Source organism: Rhinopithecus bieti, unplaced genomic scaffold (genome assembly GCF_001698545.2).
Source record: "Rhinopithecus bieti isolate Rb0 unplaced genomic scaffold, ASM169854v2 scaffold_10612, whole genome shotgun sequence".
Taxonomy (NCBI): Eukaryota; Metazoa; Chordata; class Mammalia; order Primates; family Cercopithecidae; genus Rhinopithecus; species Rhinopithecus bieti.
Genome location: NW_016806990.1, coordinates 1,835,044 through 1,852,503, shown reverse-complemented (window position 1 = coordinate 1,852,503; position 17,460 = coordinate 1,835,044). Strand labels below are relative to the sequence as shown.

The 17,460-nt window shown below is 40.4% G+C and overlaps 1 protein-coding gene across 2 annotated transcripts in view; it reads right to left on the bottom strand.

Annotated features, from left to right (window-relative positions):
* Positions 1-235: 235 nt before the first annotated feature.
* The window catches only part of RIOK1 (RIO kinase 1), a 32,490-nt gene continuing 15,265 nt past the window's right edge, over positions 236-17,460 (bottom strand). For both annotated transcript variants that reach the window (XM_017879610.1, XM_017879611.1), the window contains 11 exons: positions 15,305-15,417; positions 15,122-15,202; positions 13,997-14,083; positions 13,458-13,595; positions 12,986-13,089; positions 12,655-12,761; positions 7,398-7,463; positions 6,389-6,508; positions 4,888-4,941; positions 3,436-3,588; positions 236-795 (listed from right to left, as the gene is read on the bottom strand). In XM_017879610.1, the coding sequence (XP_017735099.1) occupies positions 685-795; positions 3,436-3,588; positions 4,888-4,941; positions 6,389-6,508; positions 7,398-7,463; positions 12,655-12,761; positions 12,986-13,089; positions 13,458-13,595; positions 13,997-14,083; positions 15,122-15,202; positions 15,305-15,417 (1,134 nt within the window). In that variant the 3' untranslated portion in view covers positions 236-684. The remainder of the gene's footprint in view (positions 796-3,435; positions 3,589-4,887; positions 4,942-6,388; positions 6,509-7,397; positions 7,464-12,654; positions 12,762-12,985; positions 13,090-13,457; positions 13,596-13,996; positions 14,084-15,121; positions 15,203-15,304; positions 15,418-17,460) is intronic.

Genomic DNA, 17,460 nt, shown 5'->3' with positions numbered 1-17,460 from the left:
TGTAGTGCTCGCTTCGGCAGCACATATACTAAAATTGGAACGATACAGAGAAGATTAGCATGGCCCCTGCGCAAGGATGACACGCAAATCCGTGAAGCGTTCCATATTTTTCAATTAAAGGTTCTGTATAAAACCAAAAAAAAAAAAAAAGATGAAGTGTAAGAGCATTACAAATGATCACCAATACACACAAGGCCAGAGGTGCAGTGAGTGATTAAATCAACAGCCAGCTGAATTGTGAGTGAAATTCCCTTTACATAAACATGGCCTTATAATCAGATGACCTCAGATGGGTCTCTGGTGTGTACAAAGAAAGCAAAACCAATTTTCCCATGAGTGCCTCTGGACACTCATGTAAGAGTTATTGATATTGACTACATTTAAATATTTATCATGCTTCCAAAAACATATTTGTAAGAGAAAAACATATAAAATAAAATGTACAAAGTTCTTTATTCAAATAATAGCTTAAATAAATCCTCCGTCAACACCAGAGTCAGTGACTGGATCTAGACTCTAGAGCTTAGAGCTTTTTACATAATTACATGAAAACACTGAATCCGTCTTCACAGACAGACATGATGACAATTTGGTTAAAATCAATGAGCCATCTTCCAGACGCAGCTTAGAGTTCAGGCGAGAAAAGTAACTGATGACAATGACTGTACAGAAATGGTTCTCGTTCTATTTGCCTTTTCTCGTCTTGGCTGTCTTCTCCTTTCTTTTTTTCACATGTTTAGGAATTTTGTTTTTTCTTTTCTCTCTCTGGGCTTCCTTGACCATCTTTTTTCTTTCCTGTAAAAAGCAAACAAAAAAGGCAAATTTCATTCATTTGGAGTATGCATTTTTTTGTTTTTTGTTTTTTTGTTTTTTAGACAGGGTCTTGCTCTGTCGCCCAGGCTGGAGTGCAATGGTATGATCACGGTTCACTTCAGCCTCCACCTCCTGGGCTCAAGCAATACTCCCACCTCAGCCTCCTGGGAAGCTGGGACAACAGGCGCACACCACCACACCTGGCTAGGTTTTCTGGGTATTTTTTGGTAGAGATGGGGCTTCACCAGATTGCTCAGGCTGGTTTCGAACTCCTGGGCTCAAGTGATCCATCCACCTCAATCTCCAAAAATGCTGAGATTACAGGCATGAACCACTGCACCCACCTGCAGTATTCTTATTATTATAACTAAATGAAATATACACACAGAAGAATAAAAGTGAGTGTAATGTAAAACAAAGACAAGAAAATGATTATGGGTTGGTGGAGAACTTGGAGTGAAAATTGTCTTTGAGCTTGTTCTTTTTAGAGACAGGGACTCACTCTGTCACCTAAGCGGGAGGGCAGTAGCAGCATCATTGTGCACTGCAGCCTCAAGCTCCTGGGCTCAAGCAATCCTCTTGCCTCAACCTCCCTAGTAGCTGAGACTACAGGCATGAGCCACCATAACTGGCCTTGAGCTTCCTTAATAGAAATGTGAAGACAGCCAAACAGAAATATCCCTAAGAATGTTAGTAAATGTTTGCAAATACTTTTCTTTACAAGTTCCATATTCTAACAGAAACAGACATTGGAAAGAGACAAAATATGTGTTTCCAGTAGACATACGAGAAAATATGCTAGCAGCTGAGTATGTCCCTCAGAAGTCTTGGGACCCACATTGTACACGGTTTAAAGGATTAGACTAAGATGGAATAATAATAGTTACATAGCATTCAGTCAACAGTGTCTCTTATGTCTATGGCTAGGAATTAAAGAAATACAAGAGTCCCTTCTTATCCATGGGGGATATATGTTCCAAGACCCCCAGTGGATGCTTAAAACAGTGGATAGTGCCAAACCCTATATGCACTATGTTTCTTCCTATATATACATACCTATGATGAGGTTTAATTTATAAATTAGGCACAGTAAGAGATAATAACTAATAATAGAATAGTAACAATATACTATAATAAAAGTTATTTGAATGTGGTCTTTCTCACTCTCAAAATATCCCACAGTATCATACTCATATGACAGTAGCTTATTCATTGGCAGATGCAGCCTCTCTGGTAATTTTTCTGTTTAGTCCAAACCTATTCCTGAACCTGTTTATTCCTTACAGTAAATGGCCTGGTGTCACTCATTTCAGGGGAACTCTTGCTGAAACCTCTGAAACCTTCGTATAGGCTCAATGCTTTCTGGTGCAACATGGTGCCGTCAACTGGAAGATGTTTTTGTTTACATCTTTCACCCTTAAATTTAATGCCTTTTCCATCTTAACTAAGCACTTATCACATACTGTGGCCCTAACTTTTGCAGTTTGGGATGAGATAGCAAAACCAGCACAAACATCTTTTTCCTTCTCCACAATGTCACGGATAAAAGATTCTCATCATAGATCTCAGCAACTTCAGCATATGATTCTTTTCCTTTTCTTATTTATTTTTTTGAGACAGAATCTCACTCTGTCACCCAGGCTGGCATGCAGTGGCATGATCAGCTCACTAGAACCTCAAACTTCTGGGCTCAAGGGATCCTCTTGCCTTAGCCTCCCAAGTATCTGGGACCACAGGTGCTCATCATCAATGTTTTAACAGACAGGGTATCACTCTGTTGCCCAGACTGGTCTGGAGTGATCTGCCCTCTTTGGCCTCTGAAAGTGCTAGGATTACAGGCATGAGTTCCTTGCTAAGTCAAGAATGGTCACCTTTCCACTTAAAGGAAGAACTTTATGGCTTCTCTAAAGCACACCTGAAATTCCAACATCACTACTCTTGTAATTTACGGACATTATTAAGCAAAGTAAGGGTTACTTGCACACAAGCACCACAACATCACAGCAGCTGAACTGATAGCCAAGAAGGCTACTAAGTGACTAATGGGTGGGGAGTGTCGACAGTGTGAAGACGCTGGACCACGTGGTGATTCACATCCCAGGCAGGATGGAAGAGGACGGCATGAATTTCATCACACTACTTAGGACAGTGAGCAATTCAAAACTTATAAATTGTTTATTTCTGGAATTTTCCATTTAGTATTTGCAAACCAAGGCTGACTGCTGGGAACTGAAACAGTAGAAAGTGAAAGCACGGAAGCGGGGACTATTATACAGTCTTTCAGATTCCAGAGACATCAAGCTGGGCTGTAAGTCCCCCTGAAATGGTTCTTCAGTATTTACCCTGAGTCAACTCTAACATCACTTGTACTTCATATGAAATGTACTGAATTTAGTGCGTGCTCTCTCTAGGCAATGCCCAAGGTGCTCTGATGAGCAGCCCAATCTTGAGATAACGTTACCACCAAAAGTCAAGTTCACACCTAGGTATTAAAACTGTAATTAGAGGTACTTATCAATAATGTTTTCAGCCATCACAATCTAGCTAGATCCTTGAGCAAAGAGAAACAAGAGTGGCTGTGCTCCCACACTAAAGAAAAGGGGAATGTATCTCATTGCTTACTTTTTTATCAACGTCAGGGCCCGTGGTGTGTTTCTTGGGGCGGGCATGGTCTCCCTGCTCTTCAGAGTCTGTGTCAGAGCACTCAGAGCTTCCAATATCTTCTGAATCAGAACAAGTCCTTTCCTCCACTTGATTTTCTAGGAGTGCAGGGACCTTGAAATTATTAAAGAACCATGTTATTCTAAACCATGTAATTCTAAACAACACATAAGCCAAGTTATGTGTTGTTGTTAAATGTGTTAAGGCCAGAATTCAGATTTTAGGCTCGCAAATATATGTTAAAAACTAACATCTCGTACTGAAACATTAAAACACCAGAATGAACATCAGGAGGGAAACATGAAAGTAGCCACTCCAAGTAAGGCTCAAGAACATACCCAGACGAAGGAACCAGGGCTTTACTGCGTGACCTAGACCAACGACAAAACTGTTCTGCTTCTTTCAGCTAATCAGGGTCATTTAGTTGGGATTGGGAAAGAGGCGAAATATACATAGAGGTAGAAAATAAAGATTTATACGGATAACTTCACAGCTGTTTTCCTGTGAACCACATTTCTAGCAATAAACTAATCCAAATGAGAGGGAAAACAATATTCAAAGAAGAGAAATTTTCATTACTTCCTGAAATTTAGCAGTTGTTTAATACAGTGCTTCCCAGCAGTTTTAAGAGTGAGGTTTCCTTTTATAAGGAAAAAAACAGATCTGTAGAAGTCAATTGTACAAGATTTTCTAGCTTGCTGCAATAAAATCTTCATGCTCTGGAATCCAAAGCATAACTTCCTTATGACACCTGTTATTATAACTCAGAAATGCAAAATACCAGAATTCCCCTAATTCAATTCTTTCCACAGAAAAGACATGATTTTAAGAAAGCAAAGTGTGATCCTTTAAGTCTTCAAGTAGGAAGATTTGAAGAAATAAAGACTGCTTTTATGACTGCCTAAGTTAGAATTATTTAATCCCTGCCCTTCTAAAATGCAAAACAAAACAAGATTGTTTTAAGAAAAAAGAACATTACAGGAATCCAGCACAGCAGGATTGCTGAACTCATGAGACTGTTCTTTAACAAGTAATATCCTGGTAGGAGACCACATTCCACAGTTTTCCTAAGCTGGTTGTAAAAACCATCAAGAAGCACAATGGCTATCATTAACAACTCCACAAATGACAACTAGAATACAAAAAGATAAATACCTCACCTGCAATCACAGAACAATTGAGAGACAAAGAAAAACAATTTCCAAATTTCAGTGCTATGTTTAGAAAGAACACAAAACGGCATTTCTGAAGATGCCCGCAGACCTTGAAAGCAATCATAAAATTTTAACAATATAAAACAGCATTAATTTAGTTCTCATAATATTAAATAATAAAAACAAACAATATGACTAGAGTTTTATATCCTTTGTAAGTGTTTTCGCATAAACAAACAGTAACACATGTGCTTCATACCTTCTGAACTCCTGACAAATCTTTCTTCAATCCGGTGACAGTTTGGTATAGAATCTTATAACCAAAAGGAAAAAAAAATAAGGATCAACATAAAACTAGAAAATGAAATATGCATATTGTACTACTAAGAACAATGTGGGTTAAATAACATCTCCTATGATTTTATAAAAAGGTATCTAAAATTAATCTCACTGTAACACAGAAAGTTTATAATATTATTTCTGTCTACCAGATCTACTGGCCAAATCCAAATCCAACCAGCCACCTCATAACCTCATAGTTGTTTTCTTTTTTTTTTTTTTTGGAGACAGAGTCTTGCTTTGTCGCCCAGGCTGGAGTGTAGCGACATGATCTTGGCTCACTGCAACCTCTGCCACCAGGGTTCAGGAGATTCTCCTGTCTCAGCCTCCTGAGCAGCTGGGATTACAGGTGCCTGCCACGATGCCCAGCTAATTTTTGTAGTTTTAGTAGAGACGAGGTTTTACCATGTTGGCCAGGCTGGTCTCGAACTCCTGACTTCAGCTGATCCACCCACATCGGCCTCCCAAAGTGCTGGGATTACAGGCATGAGCCTCCGTACCCAGTCTTTTTTTTTTTTTTGAGAGACAGTCCTGCTCTATAGCCCAGGCTAAAGTTCAATGGTGCAATCTCAGCTCACTGCAGCCTCCGCCTCCCGCGTTCAAGTGATTCTTGTGCCTCAGCCTCCCCAGTAGCTGGGATTACAGGAGCACGCCACCATGCCTGGCTAATTTTTGTATTTTTAGTAGAGACGGGGTTTCACCATATTGGCCAGGTTGGTCTCGAACTCCTGATCTCAAGTGATCAGCCTACCTCGGCCTCCCAAAGGGCTGGGATTACAGGTGTAAGCCACTGCGCCCAGCCTACCTGGTAGTTTTTACAGATAAACATTTGCAATCAATTTGAAGATAGCAAACACAAAATTTGAGCCCCAATTAAGCGAAATATTATCTGCCCCACATCGAATAATTCCACTGTTCTTTAGTATACTTGTATTACATAAAAGTGTATTCAATTATTATTAAAGTATTTCTAATTTCACGAATACAAATTGAGGGTGAAGTTTTTTCTCTCTTGTTACATAAGGACCTACGTAATCACCTTAATTCTATTTCTTGGCTTACAAAGCTGAAAATATTTACTATCTGGCCCTTTACCAAAAGAAATTTTCCTGAATGATGTATGTTAAAGAAATATATGTTAATGGACCTCATATAATAACCATTAATAGCCTAAACTTCTATCCAAATCTTGTTTCTACAATTATAACTTGTTGGACTCATTCAAATGTGTTACCTCCTCTCATAAATTCCAATGAATTCCCTTTACATTCAATGTGCACACAAGTTAACACAGTTAGTCATCTTGCTAGCTCAGAAGCCAACATCCAAGATTAGGGGAACTTAAAAGGCCCAAATAGGTTTGGGACAGTCCCCTACTACTTTTGAAGAGCTTCTTGCTATACACCAACCAATCTACTTACATTATCTTGTTGGGCATTCACGGCCATGTCCTCTTCCTTCAATTTCATAATTAGGTCCATATCCCTCTCATAATGTTTTACTTCATTTAAGGTTCTAGGAATATATGCTCGCTTAAACACCTAACAGAGAGGAAAAGCAAAATCAAAACTGTTATTCATATACTTCTCACATTCACACAGCATACTCCTCCATCAGGTTACAGGGGAATCTATATATTCATTCATCCCCAACACTGATGCTTGGCCAAGCTGTCTGCACACACTGGTGTCCCATCTGCGATGTGGTGTCCCAAAAGTAACACTGCTAATGACAGAACACTAAATTTTGCATATGACTTATTTTAAGGAGGGGAAAAAACAACAACATTAGAGCTGATTCAAGGTTATCCTTAGAATAACACTTCTCCTTCATTTGTGTTCCAAAAAGCTTTTCTGAGCAGGAGGGAAAGGGGTGGAATTACAGTTGGCAAGCGCTGAGTGGCGGTACCTTACAAAACACACCCAGCTGCTACAGTGAAGAAGGTGGAGAGCTGCCGACAAACACAGGGCACCTCATAGTCAACCATGAAGAGTTGTGAGAATTTTTTAAAAAGGCTACTATGGCTCCCTCAAAAAAAACACCCTGACTCATTTTTATCAAAGCATAATATTTAAAATCTACAACATTTCTAGAATCAATACTTAAGTCATTTAAAACTCACATTTGCAAACTAAAAACAGGCTTTTCCTTCTTGACTCCTATAACCTAACAGGCTCTTTAAAAATTTTCTCCATCTAGGACAATGGGCTAACAGGTTGCTGAGTGGACCAATACAGTGAAATGGAAACTATCCAACTTGGCTCACTTATATCATTTACCATAATACATCTCAAGGAAATATTACCATCATTTGAAAAAGCTGCTTATGTATTTAAATCACGTTTATGCTCTAGCAACATAAAACAAACAAACAAAAAAACCTCAAAACACAAGTGTTTCCAAAGGCTGTGAACAGATAATAAATTCTACCTCTTCATCCACATGATCTTGGCTAGACCTTTCTTCCTTGGTCCTTTGAGATGCTATTTCCATGGCCTTGGAAAGAAAATAAAAATGACTTTCTTTTACATTCCAACTGCAGAAAACACATCCATGTTCCAGTTTTGGTATAAACTTGTTCTAGTCTTTGTAAGTATCACCTCCTCACACTTATGAAAGCATTTAGTGAGTTCTAATGGTATAAGTTACCTTTCTAGCACAGACCTCACCAAAAAGGCTGCCATCAACCCAAAGGTAACAATAAATCAAACTCTTCTAGTCTGGGGATCCCTAGCTTCCCCTTTTCAAAAGTTATGCTACTTTTACTAAATTTAAATAATTAGCTTTTGCATTTAGTAAATACTTTAGCATTTACTAAAGGAATACAGAGACCTAAAGAATGAAAGAACCATTCCTTAAATCCTGAGCAGTGGGCGAAGGGAATTGCAAAGGCAGCTGGCTGGCTGTAAATCCTGAATATACGACTCTATTGCTGCTGCAGTATAAACCACCAAAGAAAGCTCTCTGAGCAAACAATGACTGAAACGAGGGTGACAAAGATTCCAAAGGGTTCTTTTGGTTTGTAAAACTGAGTGTCTGTTCTCTTCTCTATATAGAAGAAAGGAAAAAATAGTAGGAGCAGAGTTTTTCTTTTTTTTAAGTTTAGACATGAAAATCAGTGCTGACCTGTGCGTGGTGGCTCATGCCTCTAATCCCAGCACTCTGGGAGGCTGAGGCCGGTGGATCACCTGAGATCAGGAGTTTATGACTAGCCTGGGCAATATGGTGAAACCCCATCTCCACTAAAAATACAAAAATTGGGCCAGGTACAGTGGCTCACGCCTGTAATCCCAGCACTTTGGGGAAGCTGAGGCGGGCAGACCATGAGGTCAGGAGTTCGAGACCAGCCTGGCTAACATGGTGAAACCCGTCTCTACTAAAAATACAAAAATTAGCCAGGCATGCTGGCACGCACCGGTAATCCCAGTTACTCGGGAGGCTGAGGCAGGAGAATCGCTTGAACCCGGGAAGTGGAGGTTGTGGTGAGCCAAGATCGTGCCACTGCACTCCAGCCTGGGTTACAGAGTGAGACTCCATCTCAAAACACACACACACACACACACAATTAGCCAGGAGTGGTGGTGGGCTCCTGTAATCCCAGCTACTGGGGAGGCGGAGGCAGGAGAACTGCTTTAACCCAGGAGATGGAGATCGCAGTGAGCCGAAATTGCACACTGCACTCCAGCCTGGGTGACAAGAGTGAAACTTCGTTGAAAAAAAGAAAAAAAAAAGAGGCCAGGCACGGCGGCTCACACTTATGATCCTGGCACTTTGGGAGGCCGAGGTGGGTGGATCACCTGAGGTCGGGAGTTCAAGACCAGCCTGACCAACATGGAGAAACCCCATCTCTACAGAAAATACAAAATTAGCTGGGCATGGTGGCGCATGCCTGTAATCCCAGCTACTCGGAAGGCTGAGGCAGGAAAATCGCTTGAACCCAGGAGGCGGAGGTTGTGGTGAGCGGAGATTGCCCCATTGCACTCCAGCCTGGGCAACAAGAGGAAACTCCATTTCCAAAAAAAAAGAAAAAAAAGTTGAGGAATAAAAATGACACTTATTTATTCCATTTAAGATGTGATTGCCTACTATGGGCCAGATATTGGGTACTTGGCAATACATAAAACTCCTGTTTCATAAAAGTTCACAATTGAGGGTGACAGAATTAAGAACTTAGTATAATAAGTGACACAATGTGACTACTTCTATTATAGTTATATGAGACTATACCTATGAAGACAATTTCTGCTGAAATCCCCCTCCAAAGAGCTTTCTAACCGGAGCTTTAAAGTTCATAAGGCAGAGCAAAGTTGAGCAAAGGCAGAAATGGGAAGGTATTACAAGGAAATGGAAAAAGAGGAAAAGACACGATAAAACCTGAAAACCTGGCCAGACACGGCGACTTACGCCTGTAATCCCAGCACTTTGGGAGGCCGAGGCAGGCGGATCACCTGAGGTCAGGAGTTCGAGACTGGCCATGGCCAACATGGTGAAACCCTGTCTCTACAAAAATACAAAAATTAGGTGGGCATGATGGCATGTGCCTGTAATCCCAGCTACTCAGGAGGCTGAGGTGGGAGAATCACTTGAATCCAGGAGGTGGAGGTTGCAGTGAGCTGAGATTGCGCCCCTGCACTCCAGCCTGGGCAACAGAATGAGACACCGTCTCAAAAACAAACCAACCTGAAAACCTATGTAGGGGCATACATGCCATGTATTCAAAACTGTGATTCAGAGACAAAAATAAAAATAGATAAACTGGATCGCATCAAAATTTAAAACTTCTGTGCATCAAAGTTTGCAATCCACAGAGTGAAAAGACAAGTCAAAGAATGGGAATAAATATTTGCAAATCACGTATCTGACATATCCAGAAAATACAACTACAACTCAACAAAAAAAACCCAGACCCGATTAAAAAAAGACATGGGGCTGGACACTGTGGCTCATGCTTGTAACCCCAGAACTTTGAGAAGCCGAGAGAGGAGAAAGTACTTAAGCCCAGGAGTTTAAGACCAGACTGAACACAGTGAGACCCTGTCCCAGCAAAATGAAAAGAAAAGAAAACTGGCTGGGTGTCATGGTGTGCGCCTATAGTCTCAGCAGGCTGAGGCAGCTGAGGCAGCTGAGGCAGGGGAACTGCTTGAGTCTAGAAGGTTGAGGCTGCAGTGAGCCAGGATTGTACCACTGTACTACAGATTGGGTGACAGAGAGACCTTGTCTCTTAAAAAAAAAAAAAAAAAAGACATTTCTCCAAAGAAAATATATAAATGGCCAAGAAGCACAGGAAAAGATGCTCAACATCACTGGTAATCAGGAAAACACAAACCAAAACCATAACAACATACACCCGACACTCATTAGGGGGTCTCTCATTGTCAAAACAAAACAAGAAACAAAATAATAGGTGTTGGTGAGGATGTGGAGATCAATAAGTGCTGGTGAGGATGTGGAGCGATTAACACCCTTGAGCACTGCTGGTGGTAATGTAAAATGGTGCAGCCGCTATAGTAAACAGTATGGTGGGTTCCTCAGAAACTTGAAAATAGAAATACCATTTGATCTAGCAACTCTACTTCTGGGTGTATATTCAAAAGAACTGAAAGCAGGGTCTTGAAGAGATATTTATACATCCATGTTCATAGCAGCATTATTCAGAATAGCCAGAAGGTATAAGCAACCTGTATGTCCATCCACAGATGAAAGGATAAACAAAATGTAGTATATACATACACTGGACTATTATTCAGCCTTAAAAGAAGAAATCCTAGGCTGGGCACGGTAGGCTCATGTCTGTAATCCCAGCACTTCGGGAGGCCGAGGCAGGCAGATCACTAGAGCCCGGGAGTTCAAGACCAGCCTGGCCAACATGGTGAAACCCCATCTCTACCAAAAGTACACAAATCAGCTGGGTGTAGTGGCTCGCACCTGTAGTCCCAGCTACTCGGGGAGGCCAAGGTGGCAGAATGGCTTGAACCCGAAGGTGGAGGTTGCAGTGAGCTAAGATCGCGCCACTGCACTCCATCCTGGGTAACAGAGTGAGACCCTGTCTCAAACAAAAAAAGAAGAAGAAATCCTGTCACATGCTACAACATAACATGGATGAACCTTGAAGACATCATACTAAGTGATATAAGCCAAACACAAAAAGACAAATACTATATGATTCCACTTATAAGAGGTACCTAGAGTAGGTGAATTCACAAAGACAGAAAGTAGAATGGTGATTGCTGGAGGATGGGAAGTTGTTATTTAATGGGTACAGAGTATCCCTCTGGGATGATGCAACAGGTGTGGAGACAGACTGTGGTGATAGTTTATACAACAATGTGAATGTACTTAATGCCACTGAACCATACATTCAGATGGTTAAAGCAATAAATTTTATATTATGTCTTTTACCAGAATTCTAAAAAATTATATATTCAGAAAGGCCTCTGAGGCCGGAAGTTGTGGCTCACACCTGTAATCCCAGCACTTTGGGAGGCTGAGGCAGGTGGATCACTTGAGGCCAAGATTTCAAAACTAGCCTGGGCAACATGATGAAACCCTGTCTCTACAAAAAATACAAAAATTAGCTGGATATGGTGGTACGTGTCCGTAGTCCCAGGTACTCGGAGGCTGAGCTGGGAGGATCACTTGACCCTGGGGGGCAGAGGTTGCAGTGAGCCAAGATTGTGCCACCATGCTCCAGCCTGCGTGACAGAGCGGGATCCTGTCTCAAAAAAAAAAAAAAAAAAAAGGAAAAAAAGAAAAAAGAAAAAGAAAGAAAGGCCCCCCTGAGAAACAAGGGAAAAGAATTAATGACCAAAAAACTGACAGTTTTCTTACCAAACTTTCACAGACTTTGACAGTCTATGTAATCTTGCCAGATAATTAAAGTAAAAAAATCTTGGCTATCAAGTTGACTCAGAGAGGAAAGGAAAAAAAAAAACCTGGCTTTACCATTGGCTGTTGGCTGTTTTGCTATATTTTTGATTCTTCATCTGTTAAGTAAGAAGGAAAAGGTGTCAGGAAGCTGTCAAAATGAATAAACTACACTATGCAATCTGGGTCCCTCAGAAGTGTCAAGCAAATGCAATTACTGGTTAGCATCCCAAATCCAAAAATCTGAAGTACTCCAAAATCCAAAACTTTTTTTTTTTTTTTTTTTTTTTTTTTTTTTTTTTTTTTTGAGATGGAGTCTCGCTCTGTCGCCCAGGCTGGAGTGCAGTGGCCGGATCTCAGCTCACTGCAAGCTCCGCCTCCCGGGTTGACGCCATTCTCCTGCCTCAGCCTCCCGAGTAGCTGGGACTACAGGCGCCCGCCACCTCGCCCGGCTAGTTTTTTTGTATTTTTTAGTAGAGACGGGGTTTCACGGTGTTAGCCAGGATGGTCTCGATCTCCTGACCTCGTGATCCACCCGTCTCGGCCTCCCAAAGTGCTGGGATTACAGGCTTGAGCCACCGCGCCCGGCCCAAAATCCAAAACTTTTTGAGCACCAACACGATGTTCAAATGAAATGCCAAATGGAGCAGTGACAATTTTGGATTTTGATATTTCAGATGCTCAACTAGGGTAAATACAAGGCAAATATTTCAAAATTGGAAAAAATCCAAAATCTCAAACACTTCTGGTCCCAAGCACTTGAGATAAGAGATATTGAACCTGTACTGCTATTTTCTATTCCTCCTTCCCCTCCCTGTCTTACCTTTGAGAGATAAGCATCCATGTTCTCATGTGTAATGGATGGATCTGTGACAAATTCAAAGAGCTCCCGCACAGTCATGACGGCAACACTGTGCTTCAGAAAGAAATCTGTCAGAAGGAAAAACGTTGATAGCTTTTATGAGGAAAAAGGTTAGTATTCCAACTACCTTATAAAGAAACAAGGGGATAAAACTACATACCACCTCCCCGCAAATGGTTTAAGCGTCACTGCACCAAACAATTTAGTGAGAACGTTTTATGCCAACAGCTTAACTGAGTACAAAACCAAAACAGACCAACGAGTTGTTTAGAAAATTCCCGTTTCTACTCACCATTGACGTTGGCGCAATCTTTTCTCAAGAACTCCAAGGCATGTGGGTGGTCGTGCTCCACGGACTGAGAAACGTCAATGATATACACGCCTCCACTGTGGTACCTATGGGCCAGAGACACAGAAGCTGTGGAATGGTACTACTTTACTGTTTTCTGTTTAAAATAAATTCTACTCTTAAGAGCAAGGGAAGTAATTCACAAAATGACCAAGGTAGATAAGATGAGGCCATCCTGACTAACAGACGGAAGCTGGGAGAATTTCCAAAGTCCATTCACTGTTAATGATCCAAGCGGTCAATTCTGTGACTAAGGTCACTGAAAAAAGGAATCCTATCTTATGCCATTTGGAAGCCAACAATAAAACTTCAGATGTTAGTGTGACTTCTTGGAGTGGGATTTTGTTTATCATTTATCATTTTAAAGGACACAAAACAACTTATAGGCAGTTCTTAAGAGACAAAATACACTCACAGCATGTTAAATTCACTGAGATCTGCATGGACGAGTCTGGCATCCTGATACATTCTTCTCATGTATTGAATGACCTGCAGGTACAACTCCCGAGCCTTGGATTCTGATAACTGGACATTTTTCAAGAGTGGTGCAGGCCTTGAATGAAAAGAAAATGAACTAAGATAAAATGACCAAGAACAAGTTTTCTTGCTTCTTACTATACTGTTACATGCCTGTCTCTTCTACAACTCATCACGTGAGCTGTATGTGGGACAATCTGTCTCACTGCAGATAAACCAAGAAGGTACCAGCAAATAGATGCTTTCCCAACACACTGTGTAAGCCCACCCTCCAACACAGGACTAACTTGCTCCTCATTCGGAAGCATTTTCAGACTTGAAAAGGTAGAATACATTGATAACACGTATTCACTAATATAGCGGGAAAGATTCATAAAAGAAGTTATTCAAATGGGAAATATTCACAGTGTGGATAAGCTCAAAGAACTTAAAAATACAGTTCTCAGAATGCAATTATTAGGGCTTCCACATACTTACACGTCATCTTTACCGATGAAACTCATGACAAGAACATGACTTCTTAGCATTATTGGTTCTGGACATGGTATCTCTGCTGTGTTTAGCCTGTGACATTATAACAAATAAAAGGACAGCTGAAAAGGCATCTAAATAAATTACAACTGCAGGTCACAAAATTAATATTGCTGTTAAGATATAGCACCAAGACCTCTCAACTGTATTAAAATATTTCAGAAACTCTAAGATAATTTTAAGTGGTACCATTATGTACCACCGAGAATGAGAAAACACTAGCGATTCGACTATTACATCCCATAACCTTTAATAGCCAAAGCAATTCCAGAGATGTTAAACTGAAAAGAAATGTGCATCTTACAATGGAGGAAATAAAGGAGATATGTCCACAAGTATCTTTTGAGTTGATTAGCCTGAAATATGCTTAATAAAAATAGTTGGACTCACACCTAATAGCTCGTTGAACACAAAAGACTTTCAAAACAAGTGGCACTTACTCAATACTACACTATCCAATGTGTCACCTGTGTACAGCATATAAAAAGTTGTAAGACATTTTTAAAAACTCCATAATTTTCAGAAAACTTGATCTCAACTAGATGAGGCCTTTACCTGATAAAAAGGTGTTAGTGCAAACAAAGAATATATAAAAGTGTCCAAAACTGGACTGAAATAAGAAAAGGAAGCCACGATAAACGAAGAGTTCACGACCTAACAAGATTAGCCCAAAACTGCAATACCTATGAAACATGACAGAGCATTCTAACCACCTGATTGTGTCACTTTCCTGCTAAAATCCTTTAACAGTTCCTTATTGTCCTCAGTATAAATTCCAAATGTTTTCAATGGCTTACGAGGCCTTCCAAATGACCTAGCTTTGTGGAATAAATATGAATGGTGGCCGTATTCTTCTGTAATGGATTCTCGGAATAGAAAACAACAGAATAGGAAACAATCTCGATTTGTCCAGAAATGTGTTTCTTCTGCTTACTTCAGCAGATGTAATAGAAACGAAGGCCCTAACAAGTCCCTGCATTTGGGCAGAACCACACTGGGATCTACTGGGAGGAAGGGCTGATGTTCACGTGCAGGGCACAGGACAGACATAGGCACATCCCAGACAGTCACCTGATTAAGTTCCTCATTTCTTTTTCTGCCCAAGTTTTCACCATTTTCCTAGGGTTTCCTTTACAATAGCCATGACGAAATCTTGAATAAGAAAAATATTTATTATTTCAATTATTCCATTATTGTTTTAATGTTTTAGGAAATAGAAATTAAACCAACTGGAGGGAAAAAATCTGAACTTACCTGAATTCCCCACTTACATATTTATCCCGATCTTTGAACACCAAAATAGAAGTTTTATAAATTTTGATTGCTCTGCTCTCTCCATTTGCTGTGCTAGCATGGTATACATTAGCCTATTTTAAGTCAAAAACAAAGAAAATGAAGTTTATGTTAAATAACTACTTTTTCAATATATTTGATTCTAACCTCAAAAGTCAAGTGAACTGAAATAACATGCATAAGGAATACCACTGTCTTCTGAAGATGTGAATTAAAATATAAAACATCAAAAGGACAGTAAATATAGCTCCAATATACAAATACAGTCATGTGCCACATAACATCTTAGTCACTGACAGGTGACAGACTGCATATATGAGATGATCCCATAAGATTATAACAGGTATTTTTACTGTACTTTTTGTATGTCTAGATATTTACCATTGTGCTACAATTACTACAGTATTCAGTACAGAAAACTGTTATACAGGTTGGGAACTACCATATAGCCCGAGAGTGCAACAGGCTATACCATCTAGGTTTGTGTAAGTACACTCTATAATGTTCTTCACATAATGACAAATTTGCCTAATGATGGATTTCTCAGAAAGAATTCTCTTCGTTAAGCAATGCAAGACTGTACAGTAAAATCCAATTTAAATATAGGTGAGATGTGGTTTCAAACTTTTTTGTATCTCAAGTATATGCAAAATAATTAAAGACTTTTTTTTATCATACTTTAAGTTCTAGGGTACATGTGCACAACGTGCAGGTTCGTTACATATGTATCCATGTGCTATGTTGGTGTGCTGCACCCATTAACTCGTCATCTACATTAGGTATATCTCCTAATGCTATCCCTCCCCCCTCCCCCCATCCCACGACAGGCCCCAGTGTGTGATGTTCCCCTTCCTGTGTCCAAGTGATCTCATTGTTCAGTTCCCACCTATGAGTGAGAACATGCGGTGTTTGGTTTTCTGTCCTTGCGATAGTCTGCTGAGAATGATGGCTTCCGGCTTCATCCATGTCCCTACAAAGGACATGAACTCATCCTTTTTTATGGCTGCATAGTATTTCATGGTGTATATGTGCCACATTTTCTTAATCCAGTCTATCACTGATGGACATGTGGGTTGGTTCCAAGTCTTTGCTATTGTGAATAGTGCCACAATAAACATACGGGGGCATGTATCTTTATAGCAGCATGATTTATAACCCTTTGGGTATATATCCAGTAATGGGATGGCTGGGTCAAATGGTATTTCTAGTTCTAGATCCTTGAGGAATCGCCGCACTGTCTTCCACAATGGTTGAACTAGTTTACACTCCCACCAACAGTGTAAGAGTGTTCCTATTTCTCTACATCCTCTCCAGCACCTGTTGTTTCCTGACTTTTTAATGATCGCCATTCTAACTGGTGTGAGATGGTATCTCATTGTGGTTTTGATTTGTATTCATCTGATGGCCAGTGATGATGAGCATTTTTTAATGTGTCTGTTGACTATATAAATGTCTTCTTTTGAGAAGTGTCTGTTCATATCCTTCGCCCACTTTTTGATGGGGTTGTTTGACTTTTTCTTGTAAATTTGTTTAAGTTCTTTGTAGATTCTGGATATTAGCCCTTTGTCAGACGGGTAGATTGCAAAAATTTTCTCCCATTCTGTAGGTTGCCTGTTCACTCTGATGGTAGTTTCTTTTGCTGTGCAGAAGCTCTTTAGTTTAATTAGGTCCCATTTGTCAATTTTGGCTTTTATTGCCATAAAGACATTCTTAAATCCAGTGATTCAGGCCAGGTACGGAGGCTCATGCCTGTAATACCAGCACTTTAGGACGCCAAGGTGGGTGAAATTTTCAGGCCAAAAATTTGAGACCAGCCTGGTCAACATGGCAAAACCCTGTCTCTACTACAAATACAAAAATTAGCTGGGTGTGGTGGTGCATGCCGGTAGTCCCAGCTACTCGGGAGGCTGAGGCAGGAAAATTGCTTGTACCTGAGAGGCAGAGGTTGCAGTGAGCTGAGAACATGCCACTACACTCTAGCCTGCACTCAATTTTTCTTGAGATGGAGAGCGAGACTCCATCTCAAGAAAAATAATAGTTTTTTTTGTTTGTTTTTTGTTTTTTTTGAGACGGAGTCTCGCTCTGTCGCCCAGGCTGGAGTGCAGTGGCACGATCTC